This window comes from Triturus cristatus, chromosome 1_2 (assembly GCF_964204655.1).
Source record: "Triturus cristatus chromosome 1_2, aTriCri1.1, whole genome shotgun sequence".
NCBI lineage: Eukaryota > Metazoa > Chordata > Amphibia > Caudata > Salamandridae > Triturus > Triturus cristatus.
The window spans coordinates 280,855,217-280,868,806 of NC_140580.1; the positions used below are offsets into that span (position 1 = coordinate 280,855,217).

Genomic DNA, 13,590 nt, shown 5'->3' on the forward strand with positions numbered 1-13,590 from the left:
CCTACCTGGACGATATAGCAGTGTTCAGCGCCAGCTGGGAGGAACACTTGCGCCACCTCCAGGAAGTGTTGTTGGCCCTGCGCAGAGCAGGCCTCACAATCAAGGCTAGTAAGTGCCAGATTGGGCAGGGTTCAGTGGTGTACTTGGGGCACCAAGTAGGGAGCGGCAAGGTGGCCCCCCTGCAACCCAAGATAGATACCATCCTGGCTTGGGAACCGCCCAAAACCCAGACTCAGGTGAGAGCCTTCTTGGGTCTCACGGGTTACTACAGGAGGTTTGTCAAGGGGTATGGCAACATTGTGCACCCCTTGACCTCGCTGACTTCCCGGAAGCAGCCGAGACTTGTGATCTGGACTGACGCCTGTCAGAAAGCCTTTGACACCCTGAAAACTGCAATGTGTACAGCACCGGTCCTCCAGGCACCCGACTTTTCAAAAGAATTCATTGTCCAGACAGACGCTTCAGAGCATGGTGTGGGGGCTGTTCTAGCACAGATGAATGAGGAGGGCCGAGACTTACCTGTAGCCTTCATCAGCCGGAGGTTACTTCCCAGGGAACAAAGGTGGAGTGCGATAGAGCGTGAGGCATTTGCTGTGGTCTGGGCGCTGAAGAAGCTAAGACCCTACTTGTTTGGGTCTCACTTCCGGGTTCAGACAGACCACAGGCCCCTCAGATGGTTAATGCAGATGAGGGGTGAGAACCCAAAGCTGTTGAGGTGGTCCATTTCCCTACAGGGGATGGACTTTACGGTGGAACACCGCCCTGGTACAGATCACGCCAATGCTGATGGTCTGTCCAGATTTTTCCGCCTTAGTGATGAGGACTCCCTGGGTGAAGGGTAGTTCTCCCCACATTTCAGCTGGAGGGGACACGTGTTAGACCTGGCATCATTGGCATGAGTCTCTCCTCCATTTTTTTACTGTTTGCCTCCTCTGTTTACGATGTTTTTGCTGGTTTATTGCTTTGGGCACTGTGCCACTGCTGATCAGTGCCACAGTGCAAGTGCTCCCTATGTTAAATTGTTACATTGATTGGTGTTACCATGATTGGCTTGGTTGACTTACTGTTCAGTCCCTAGTCTAGTGCACTGAGTGTGCCAAGGGCGTGTAAGTTAACTGCTGCTGGTGGGCTTGCAGCACTGGTTGTGCCACCCACAGAAGCAGCGTGCAAAATGTGTCTCAGGCCTGCCACCGCGGCGCCTGCGTGCAGTCCCTGACTGCCATGTCGACTTGGTAAGGAAACCTACTTACCAGTCTCTAAACCTTCCCTTTGCCACATTTCAGACACCTCTATGGTAGGCCCTAGGGCAGGGTGCATTGTTGGTAAAAGGTAGGTCATGCCCTGATGTGTGTGGCATGACCTAATAGTGAATTACAGCCATTTTCGTTTTTCACTATTGAAGGGCTACCTGCCTCCAATAGGCCAGACTGGGCAGACTGATTATTAACTCCATTATAATCTATCTGACTCAGGGAGCCTGGTAGCAAGTCGAGTTTAGTATCCCTGAACTCAGAATTTAATAACACACCCTTTAGGATGGATGGTTTTTAAATTCTATGTTTGAAAATAGCACTTTTAGAAAGTGGCTATTTTCTTGTCCAACTATCTACCGGTCTCTGCTGGTTTGGTGTGTGTGTCAGGGGCTGGGTGGCTCCAGAGGTCTGAGTGAGTCAGTGTGGGGTGAATGGGACGTTTACACATAGAGTGAGGGAAGAGTAGCCTGCCCTGCCTGACACAATACTGGCTCTGCCTCCTGCTGGGCGACTGATAGCCCTGCTCCTGCCAGTGACAATACTGGCTCCGCCTCCTGCTGGGCGGCTGAGGACTCTGCCCTGCTCAGTGAATAGGCCAGGTGCCTCTGCCTGGCAACACCCACAACAAACCTGAGATGGTGGGAATCTCCCTGCTTGGACAAAGGGAACAAAGGGAAAACGGGGTATAAGAGAAGGACCCCTGAACCAAGAACTCAGATCACTTCTGACAAGAAAACCTGTACCAAGGACAAGAAGCCTGCTGATCTAAGGACTTGCCTCCCCTTTCTGCCAGAGTGCTGTTTTGCTGTGGAGGAACCTGAAAGCTGCTTCTTTATTTTTGCCAAGGAACAAGGAGAGAGGAACTTGGTGTGTACTCTCTGAACACTTGCTAGGAAATCTCCAAGGACTGGAAGAGTGCCAGTCTCCTGTTGAAGTCACAGGGCCAAAGGACTTCACCATCTACTGAATTGCTGAATTGCTGGAAAGTGTTGTTTCCAGTACCCAAGGGAAAATCTGCAGTCTCGACGCCAGCAGCAACGCCAGTGAGCAGTGGGTATCGGCCCCGGCTCCAAGTGACCCCGTCTCGACGCCGGTATCGACGCCAGTGAGGAGTGAGTATCGGCTCTACCTCCAAGCGACCCCGTCCCGACGCCGCTGCTGATCGCATCGACTCGACGCCCTACTCGACGCCGTGAGCGCTGCTCCGGCCCGACATCCCTCGACGCCGCTGCGGATTGACCCGACTCCGAGGCACGATCGACGCCGACCTCGACGCCGACATCTCGACGCCGTGGATCATCGTTTTCTTCGTTTCTCAAGGTACTGTACTTGTGGGGTCTGTTGCAACTCCAGGCTCGACGTAGCGCTCCTCGCGGTCGACGCCGAACCTTGGGAATCTTGTAGACTCGACGTCGTGTGACTCCTGTGGGGGTTACATTGTTGCCAAAGAACTGTGCTCAGAAGAATACTTTGCTAAAGAACTATTTGCCAAGAAGAAACCTTACTTGAACTAATATTTTTCCTTCCCAAGAGTATTTATTAAGACTGTGGTATATTTTTGTCGTTATTTGGTCTTGTGCTAAGCCTTATATAAAAATACTATTTTTATAATAACTTCTGTGTCGTGTCCATCTGTAGTGTATTCACTTTATTACTGTATGTGGTCATAAATGCTTAACACACTGCCTCTGAGATAAGCCTGTCTGCTCTGCCAAGCTACCAAGGGGGTAGCAGGGGTTATCTGAGTGTGTAATCCCCTTTCCCTGACTAGAGTTGGTTGGTCCCTATTTGTCAGAAGTGTATACCTCTGCCAACTAGAGACCGCCGGTTCTAACACAGACGGTAAAACATTCGCATTAGATCAGTTAAACGGCTTTCGCAAAGCATTCTGGGACCTGTAGTTTGGTATATTGGTGGGAAGTAATTGGAATTTTTTTTTTAAAAAGGGGGTGGGATTACCACACAGGTGTTTAAGATGAAGTGAGGCAGTGATGAACGAAGTTTGGTTTTCGAAAGGATGGAGAGCAGGAACTAGAACGTTTTGCTTAAGGTACGAGCTTGTGTTTGAGGTCAGAGTAATGGGCGTTTAAGTCGAGAGATTTAAATGAGAGAGTTGGAAAAAAATGTAATCAGTATTTATTCACTGTATAATTGAATCCAGTGGCCAATAAGTTTAAGGCGGGAAGAATGAAAGTTGTATGTATATATCAATCACAGTTGGTTTGTTAACTGACAAGGTATAGCCTAACAGATATGTTTTAAATTTGTAGATAAACCCCTGACGAAGAGCCGAGAGGGGCTCGAAATGCATTGGGTGATGACGATTATCTTATGAGGAATACTTATGCTACATTCCGTGCTTTAGGACAAGGCTACATGCATACCTACAGCGTTAAAAGGAAAAATGTATCCATATGTCTTCATGTGACGGATTATAAGCGTATACAGTGGATTAACTTGGAATAAAATTCGATGAAATGAAATTACTCTGGCATTATTGTTATGTACAAAGCAATGCTGTGCGTCCGGACTGGGACGTTATCACGCCCCATTGACTCAAGTGCCTTTTATTATGATGCCATCTTCTCTTTAGACAGCGGTTCTTACTTTTCTTCCACTACAATCCCGTTCTTTAGTGGTACAGGCAGCAATTTTAAATTGCCTAGATTACTGTTAATTCTTTAGTTCTTGGATCTTCATCAGGACTGTTCATACGTCTTCAACAAATCCAAAATGATTTCATTGCAGTGACCCTGTTTTTCTCCAGCATCTGCGGCCTGGATACATTACATTCAGTAGTGGCCGGCACAGATAAGAGTGGTGGCGGGGCAGGGTGGTGCGGGGTCATCGGGCAATTTGACACACGATGGGAGAAGTAAAATTAAATGTAAAAAAATAAAACCACTTGCTGCATTGCCGATACGGCAAGCACAAGGTAAGTGGTTTTATTATTATTTTTACTTAATGTTACTTCTCTCGTTGTATGTCGTCAACTCGCCCTACCCCGCCGCTTTTACCTGTGCCAGCCGCCACTGCTTACATTGCCTGCCCATTTCTTGATGGGTGACATTTAAGTCTCTAGGCATGGTACACCGTGCCTTCTGTGCCCGAGGACCTCTCTGTCTACAGAAAACATTTCACCACTTTTTTCAAACTCATAAGCTAAGGTCACCTCGTAGCTATCTACTGAGAATTCCTCAATTTTATCTCACCCGTGTAGGGGTTGTGCTTTCTCAGTCAAATCAGCAGAACTTTGGAATTCTTTACCTCTCTATTTGTGTGAACAAGAGCAGCTATTATCTTTCTTCTAAAGCCTTGAAAACCTGGCTAATTCTTCTGCAGTGCCCTCTCCGTACCTTAGCAGGAACCTCAGAGGTATCAGTTTGTGCTTTACAAGTGATAGTTGCGTTGCATTAATGTTAAGCATTTCCTACAGGCAGTGACATAACATTAGCCTCTGCGGTGGGGCGGGAGGGGGGGGGGGGGTGACAAGCTCCAGGGGGTACCCTCAGCAAAGTACACTGACTGTCAGTCAGATCCTCCAGCTGTTAGCGATTTTGCCAAAGACCTGCGTTGCCCGCAATTCCCACTTTATCTTCTGCAATAAAAGAAACAGTCTTCTTTGGTGTTTGCTTACTTTTCTTGAATATGCTGCTTGTCTTTTGACTCTGAGCATTTTCAAGAAAAAGAAATCAGGCACCAGTAAAGAAAACAAAACGCCACAGGGAGAATGTTTACTTTCTTCTCTAAGCCGCGTGTCTGTGATATTGAGTTATCATCCTTGCGATCGTGGATGTTGTGCCTGAAGAATCCTGTGTGTGTCCTGGCCCCAGCCCCTCAGTGTGACTCCTCACATAGTGGGCAAAGGGCTTGGTGAGCTCCTCTGGGCAGCGTCTGGCATGAAGCCAGGTTTTTGGGATTCAACAGCAGGCACCACAAAGCCTGAGGCTCTGGGTGTGACACCAGCAGGTGTGGCTCAAACTAATTCATGCGGGTCACGGAGGAATTCTGTCCCTGTTGACGTGGAGTGCAGCTACGCCGGGCCGGCTTTAGGGCGGTGCGACCGGAGCCACCGCACCGGGTGCTGGCTTCCTGGGGGCGCCGTTCTTGAAAGTTTATTATGCTTTTGAAACACCTGCTGCAGCGTTTCTTACCCCCCAGCAATTACCAGGTCTCACATAAATGTCACAATAACTCCTGTGATTAATTAACGTCCTGGAGAGAGAACAGCATTTTGCATAGTTGATGATTTGACTTATGTGAAGTTAGTGCAGGGGGTTAATATGCCTGCTGCAAAGAACGTGTACCAAGTAGATTACAGAGTGCGTATGATGTAAACAGATCAGCAGGTTACTGCTTTCAAAAGAGACATCCTTTTGTTACTTGCATTTTATAACTTATAGTCCTAATATAGAATAGTGAACTATTAACTTTCATCCTAGAACTGCATACACACTGCAAAGTATACATTATTAGAACATTGATTAATGTTGCAAAAAGGATTAATTTGGCTAGAAATCGATTCTTATTATTAGAGAACTCCCAACTATGCTGTTTCTTTTTCGACTCTTAGTTTGTGCTTCTCCACACCAAGCACTCTAAAACTATACTGCCTACCAGTATGGATGACATGCGACTCCTACACTTTTAGTCCTTTGGCTTATGTAACATTTCCTATACACTGATTTACACACGTATGATTGATTGTCTCTGTGTAATGTGTGTGTGATGTAAAGTGCTCGGACACCCTACACTGGTATGAGTGGCGCTATATAACTAATTCAATGCATCTGAGAGTGTGTGGTTACTTCGTCACTGTTAACGGGTGCTAGTGAGAGAATCCGTCGTGGAGGTGGTCATTGGGGGGGCGCCAACAAACATTGTCGCACAGGGCGCCACCAGCGCTAAAGCCGGCCCTGAGCTACGACCCGTGCAGCTAAGAGCGGTGGAGCGGGATTTCGACAAACGACGACGAAGGAAAATGTATTATTTCATTTTCCCTCGTGGTCATCTGCTGACCTCCCCCAAACCCGGCCCCACTGCCTCATCGCTCTTACCTGCACGTCCACGGCTGATGGAGTGGTCTGTAGAGTCTGACAGACCAGGGGTCAGTGCCATTTCTTTCTGACTGTCAAACACTTATTACCATAATATTTTATCATCAACAAATAGTGCTGCATCCTCATTGTTTCATGTACCAACTACCAACCCACTACATCTGATGCAGTGTTCACCCCTCTAAAGACCGGGCTAGCCAACAAATTAAGGGTCTGGCTTGAATCCTAGAGCACGTACCGGAGCCAGCCCTAAAAATTGTTTGCTATGTAAATCATACAACGAACGTCACTTAAAATAGTATAAAGTCTCATCAGAATTTAAAAAAGGGTATTTCTGTAACATGTGGAAGCTCTGACATTAATACTTCACATTATAGCACTGCACTGGGAGATACTTATTAATAGTGATAGTTTTTAAACGTGAACAATTTGTGAACTAAGAGACTAGACAGTTAGAATTTAAACCCTGCACATGGCCCAAATTGTTCTTAAGCAACAATAGTCTATTAAATCAAACACAATAGGTTTTTGTACAATTTAATTGGTATCCGGAACTCTCGTATTTGAAATTCTTTTATACCCGATAGTGAAGAAAAAGGAGTTTCGGTGAAGAAAGATAGATATCGGCCTAAGTTCACACAATTTATGCGAGGAAGACGCATTTTATCCAGGTTTTCTGTTTTGAATTCGTAAAAATCAGCCACGAAATGATACCAATTTGTCTTTAGTTATGTTAAGGCTTTGTTTTTACCTCTTTATGAATCTTTGTGCAGTTTTTATATATCTCGAAATGCAGCCGGACTCTATTGGAGTTTATTACATGGGAGCCAGTTATTTTAAACAAAGTCATGCTTATTTGTATAGGCATTGGGAATATTAAGTAATTTGCCCCGAATCATAGGATGTTGAGCCGACACCAAGACTCGAACCTGGTTTCCCAGATCCAAAGTCGGCAGCTGTGACCAAAACGCCACATCCTGGGTAGAGGGAGGATGCCAGGCAAAAGCCACATGAAAACTCAGCTCGTTATGGGCTCGAGGTTCCAGCAGGACCTCGAGCTGGGCCATAGTTAGGCTTCAGGCTCAAGGCTGGCTCAAGCTTTTCTGCCACTCGCTCACATTTACCCCTCAGCCCAAAACCAGGACCCAGAGCACAAAACCCCAGTGAAGTGACCTCTGAACTCCTCTCCTTTTCTGCTTTTACATGCACTCCTTTAATTTCCTCCCGCATTCACCCTACTGCTCTCAGTGCTACATGACATTTTTATGGCTCACTTGATTTCAATAAAGGTTTTCCAACATAAAGCGCACAATTGTCCATTGGCACGGCAGCCACAAAAAAAACGAAAGTGTGGTGCAAAATTTCCATTTTGGTGCGCAAAATTTTCTAATCCAAGATGCAGTATCCAGGGTGGTCGAACTGACTGGGTCTGGGACCAAATCGTTTGATACGCTCGTGCACGCACACCGCGCACTTGCCGGTATTGTGCACGGATGGCGGGCCCCTGGCCTTGTAGGGAAGATCGTTATCTATATATGTACAATGCTAAGTTAGCACAACCACGTTAGATGTTAGAAAGCCATCTTGCCGCATTTGCTGCTTTTGCACACAACACTGTAGTCACATGTTATTAAATTGAGAAATGCTTGCTCGACTTTGCTTCACATGAGAACTGTCTGTTGTTCACATCCCAAACAGTGAGCAGCGACCTTGGTCTGTACATAGTGTAAAGAAACAGTCTGGGTCGCTAGACGGTGCATGTTGTTGGGTTCAGGTTGATCGGCCCACTATTTAGCCATAACACGCACGCAGCTGCAAATAACTGAAAGTCGGGTGCTTTTAATATTGCAGTGTTACATGTTTTCATTAAATTCGGAAGAAGAGCTTTCCCAGGAGCAGAGCCTAGCTGATCCTGTGATGTGATGTCACTGAGCTGATCTTTACGGTATGGGGTTCCCCATTCAAGCCTAGAGACCTTTTATTAGTCTAATAATAATATTAGTTTGCTAGCGAAAGGAAGGTGGCTGAGATCCACTGTCATTTTAGTATGATTACTCCTTTCATTTTCTATGGTATTGTAACTATGCTGCTGGTTTTGATTTTAATCATTTGTCTGCTTATGTTAGCAAAAGTACTGCATCTTAGGACACGAGGTTTATAAAATAAACTCTTTAAACTTTACCGTGTCTCTGTTTATTCTGTTGTGGACTGATATGAGAATAATTTTATTAGGTATTTCTGATTCCCACCATTCCTGAGAAATACACTAAGTCGCTTGTTCTGGGTTGTCTATACATTGGGACCGCCGAGCTAAACCTTGGATAACGAATGGGACACTGATGCTGGTCGGATAAGGGGTTCTGGGTTCTGAGGTGAGTTTTTGGTACACCACAATTCACTGAGGTCCTGGTTTCCTGCGCATAGTTCTGTGCATAAGCAAAATCCCTGCAACAGCCTGAGAGCTCCAGGGTGGGTCCCCCTCCATGTAGTTTACAAGGGGGGGGGAGCTCACGTCTCTTTACACCACTGTCTGCAGGTTCCATTCACTCTTCATAAGGCAAGCAACCCTGTGCAACCTTTTGTTTGAAATAGTTCATATGATGTTCGTGATATTCATTTTTGGATAGAATATTGTGGGAAGATCCACTGTAAAATGCTCTTGGCCAGAACTATTACAACTCTGAAACACCCTTCTCTACCCCATTGGAGAAAACGTTAGTCCAACTATCCTATCCCGCAGTGGCGTAACGAAAGTTGAAGGGGCCCCTCTGCGAGGTACACAGAGGGGCCCCCGCTCCGGTTTTAATCCGGAGCTCTCGGGTATGAGTAGAGTACTGAGGGGGCCTGCAATTCGCCCCCCCCCGCACTGCGGGGGATGCGAGGGCCTGTGTTACGCCCCTGCTACCCCGTACTTTGGGACAATTCGTCCTTCGAAAAGGTACGCACATGTTTTACTGTCTTTCCAGAACATGAGGAGGCAGAACTAGTTAACATATTTCATGGAGAAAAGTACAAATATTTTATTGTCATTTAAAATATGTCTCGTTTAGGGGTGTACTGATACTTGTCTATTTTCCACCACAGATTGATTCCTATGATGTGAATGTCTCCGAGGACCTGGGGGAAATAATGCTGGTGAAAATTGAAAAGCACAAATATTGGTACGAAGATGACTGGTACTGCAAACATATAACAGTGCGAACACCATCCGGAGATTACCTTGAGTTCCCGTGCTACAGGTGGATTACTACTGACAAGGAAATTATTCTCAGGGAAGGAAAAGGTTCGTAGTAGTTACTTAATTTGAAAAGCACTGAGCCAGTTAACGGACGGGAGCTGCAGACATTTCTTAAAATGCTCTTCCTGCAGATTGCACCGTGAAAATGCACTTTTTGGAAATTAAAATACTACAGTTGCTTCAGTAATGGATTATATGAGGATGCATAAAAATCATATCACTCAAATTAATTACATTTTACAATATTATAATGCTTCTAGCCAAAACTAGGAATCGTTAGTTAGGTGAGGGAAAAGTAGTCAAAAGCTGATATAGGAGTGGTGACTGTTATTGGGCACCCCCACCCCCCTCGATAGTGACTCCCACAGCCCAGAGACACTGACCCCTATTCTTTCAATGAACAGGGCGTCCACAGGTGGTGCTTAATTTGTAAAAACAAAAAAAAAATGAGTGAAGGGGCCAGAGGTTTTTCTTAGCAGCCCTATGTTGCATGCTGTCTCTTTTTCCTGACTCTTTTGGATTCTTTTTAGATCTCACTACAGCAACTGAAGCTGTCAGGGTAATTCATGTTGCCAATACTTTGCATGTATCCATACGAGTGGTGGCGAGAAATTCAGGTTTGGGTAGCCCCCTCAGGCACAGGCTCTCAGATGGGCTGCCTTTCAAGCCCAGGCATTTCCCATTAACGTTCCATTAAGTTTTGGTAGTAGGATTAATGAGTCGTGGGCCCCCTTCTCTCTCTCTTTGAATCTTGCCGGTTGCCTGCATCCTTTTTAGGTATCGCCCGACCCAGCGCATGCGCTGGTCTGGCGAGACTTTTTGAGAGGGCTCCAAAAAGTGCTACCAGGCCAGCCTAGAGCTACAGTGCTTGTGCGCGGGCACGCGCGCCGCGCTTGGCCGCGGTTACTTTCACTTTTGCGGCCGCTTTGATGTTTGATCGCGATCACTTTTGCGGCCGCACGGCCGCTCGGCATAGCCAATAGGTCTCGCTATTGGGACCTTAAAAGTATTTAGTTATGCAACTGTTGCATGGCTAAACACTTAAAAGGTCCGAAAGGCGAGACCTATTGGCTATGCCAATGCTTGTTTCACTTTGACTTGTCACCGTGCTCAATTACACTTCCGCTGGCCATGCCATCATCGACATCCTCATCCTTCTTGCCTGTCAAACTAGCCACTCCCACTATGCATCATTCTTGCCCCATTACCCCCCTCATCATCTTCACTCCCCGTCGTCTGTCCCTGCCCCCTCGTTCACCCCCTTGTTCCCTGTAATCCATCACCTCCACCTGTGCGAACATTCACCTACCGTTGTGTTGCCTCTCTCACTCATGCACATATTTAATTGAGTTGAGACAGCTTGGGCTCTTTCCATGATTGACTGTGTGTTAGCACTTTGACTGCAGGCCTTCACACAACTTTTTTTAGGTCTCGCCTAGGCAGCAATGTCTCTTTGGGACATGCAGTATTCAGGTATGGAATTAAGCTCCACCTATTTTCTGCACAGCTTTTCAATTAGCACGTTACTGTCCTTTGTACATGGTGGCTTTTGATTCATTTATAGGCTTAGTAGTCCTTCCTTAGTACCGCCATTTCTCCTGTTGTAACCTCCCATGAGGACTGCCCCTGTTACATGTGTTGTTACTCATTATGTTATATTTACAGTTTCTGAGCACAGTTTTATTAATTACTTTCTCCTAGCTGCTGTTGCAGGTAGGATACTCTCTCCCACTTCTGCAACCAGGCCTGCGGTTTAACTGCACGGGGACGCTGCACACAACCCCCATCTTTAACAATAGCGGCCGTACCTTTCTTTCTTTTCTTCTGCACGGCTTGCAAATGCTATTTTTAATATTTTATTTTTATAAGTAATGCGGCACGCCACCCTTAATCTAAAACAAAGGTGGATGCGTGGCTCGTCCAACTCTGTTTTCATCATTCTAAGGTTTTTTTAAGCAGCATGGCACACCGATCCTAATCACCAAAAATGGCGGCCGTGCCTTTCTTTCCTTCTGGGTGGCTTGCCCAACCCTATTTTCTCAATATTCAATTTTTTGTAAGTAGCGCAGCACGCCGCGTTTAGTCTTCAACAGTGGCGGCTGCATGGCTTTCCCAACTCTATTTTTTCATTGTTCTAAGTTTTTTATTAAGCAACGCAGCACGCCGTTCCTAATCGCCAACAATGGCGGCGGCACCTTTCTTTTCTTCTGCCTGGCTCACCCAACTTCCTTCTCTTCCTTTCTCGCACCAGGCAGTGATGGTCCATTGGTAGATTAAGATAACAGGTCCGGGAGAAGGACATCTAGCGCTGCTTCGGCGGCTATGGCAGGCTCCTGGACGTACACATGAACAATGAGTACGTTAAGGGTAATGAAAGCAAACGCATTTATGGATTTATTTGGGCACTCTGAGGTTGAAAAACTAAAGTGTTTTTGCTAGCTTGTAAGCATTTAAGATTACACATGTGAGCTATTCCTGTTTACTCTTGAACTGTAAAATTGTAGGTAACTGTCGGAAAAGCTTTTTGTTTTTCATTCTCAGGTCTCTGTATTGTACAAATGTGCATGCGGTGTCTTAATCGGCATGTGCCAATAGTAGAAAGGGGTTTATTTAACAATGGTGGCTGTGCCACCTATCCAATACAGGTGTCGCTAGCTCGCACCTGTATGCTAAGGATACATCGCATGTCCGAGGAGAGACCCCCCGTATTCTCCACTGCTCCCATTGATAGGGCTCCCCAAAAATGAGAAATACTACATGGCCCAAACCTTGCGAGTGTGAACTGATTGCTCATTAACCAAGCTGGACTACCTCTTTGAGGACGGGCGATTACGACCCTACAATCAGTTAGTGGAGGAGTATGATCTTCCCCCCAGGGCAATTCCTACTACATAAACAAATTATAGCCAGCAGCCGCCCGTTTTGGGACCCAGTCGAAGGGGAACCACCGACACATTCAGTAATACATACAATACTGCATATGGGGGAGGGCAGACAGTCACATGGCTGTACAACGCCATCCGGGAAATTATACTCAAACCGCTAACCTCGCTAGACATGGGAGGAGGAAATAGGCCGGCCACTAAACGACAAGGAGTGGGAGCAGGTCATAGAATACCCCAAAAAAGTATCCAGAAATGCACGATTTAAAAAATACAATTTAACATCTTACTCAGTGCGTATCTAACACCAAGGTGCCTATAACACTTCTACCCAGACACGCAGTTCCTATGTCCCGATTTCAGGCTCCTGAAGCGGACTTTAAACACATGTTCTGGGGGTGCCCTGCAATATAACAGTACTGGGACTACACTCATGAGGTGCTCCGCGCAACGACAAACATTACAAAGGTTAACTCGTGGGAAGCATGTGCACTAGGCTTGTTCAGGAGACGAACAACAGATAAGGTGCAGATCCATTTCATGTCCCTTTCACTACTACTAGCAAAAAGAGGAATAGCCATGTACTGGCAAGTCCCGGAGGGACCCCCAGTGGAGGCCTGGGTGGGTGCAGGTAAGAAATGGGGCGCAGCAGAGGAGGAAGCGATACAGGATGAGGAAGTGATAGGAACATGTAAACACCACATATCCATGGAATGGGCACAACTTCTACACCAATTCAAGCAGCAAACCACACAGAAAGAACCATCCGAGACATCCGACCCCAGACAGCACCCAATACATCAATAGGGCCTGACGACAGACACAACGAGTTGGGTCGAACACATATCGGGGAGATTGTATAACAGTCAGCACAATTAGCATAGCCTCACAATAACTCAGGAGTAGTAACCACACTCCCCCACACCCACAGCTGTGGATCGCCAGATTACCACAAACATCCAAACAGAGGACCCCCACTTCTCGCCTGCACACCCTCCCCCTTCCCCCACCGATCTCGAATTATTACCCTGGTTAAATACCAAAGTTACTAGTTAGAGATACAAGCCGGCAGCTATGGTATCGGCACCAGTTGGAAGGGAGAGTAGCCCATTCACCGGGACATTATATAACGACTCCCAGTAACGGCGCAGGCAGATATA

General features: G+C 46.4%; 1 protein-coding gene across 5 annotated transcripts in view; it reads left to right on the forward strand.

Annotated features, from left to right (window-relative positions):
* Positions 1 to 13,590, forward strand: part of LOC146867161 (polyunsaturated fatty acid 5-lipoxygenase-like) — a 1,030,548-nt gene that overhangs the window by 425,059 nt on the left and 591,899 nt on the right. For 4 of the 5 annotated variants that reach the window (XM_085603716.1, XM_085603717.1, XM_085603714.1 and 1 more), the window contains one exon: positions 9,395 to 9,593. In XM_085603716.1, coding sequence (XP_085459842.1) covers positions 9,440 to 9,593 — 154 coding nt within the window. In that variant the 5' untranslated portion in view covers positions 9,395 to 9,439. Of the gene's footprint in view, positions 1 to 3,245; positions 3,304 to 9,394; positions 9,594 to 13,590 lie in introns of those variants that run through there. The other variant, XM_085603722.1, reaches the window with a different exon arrangement.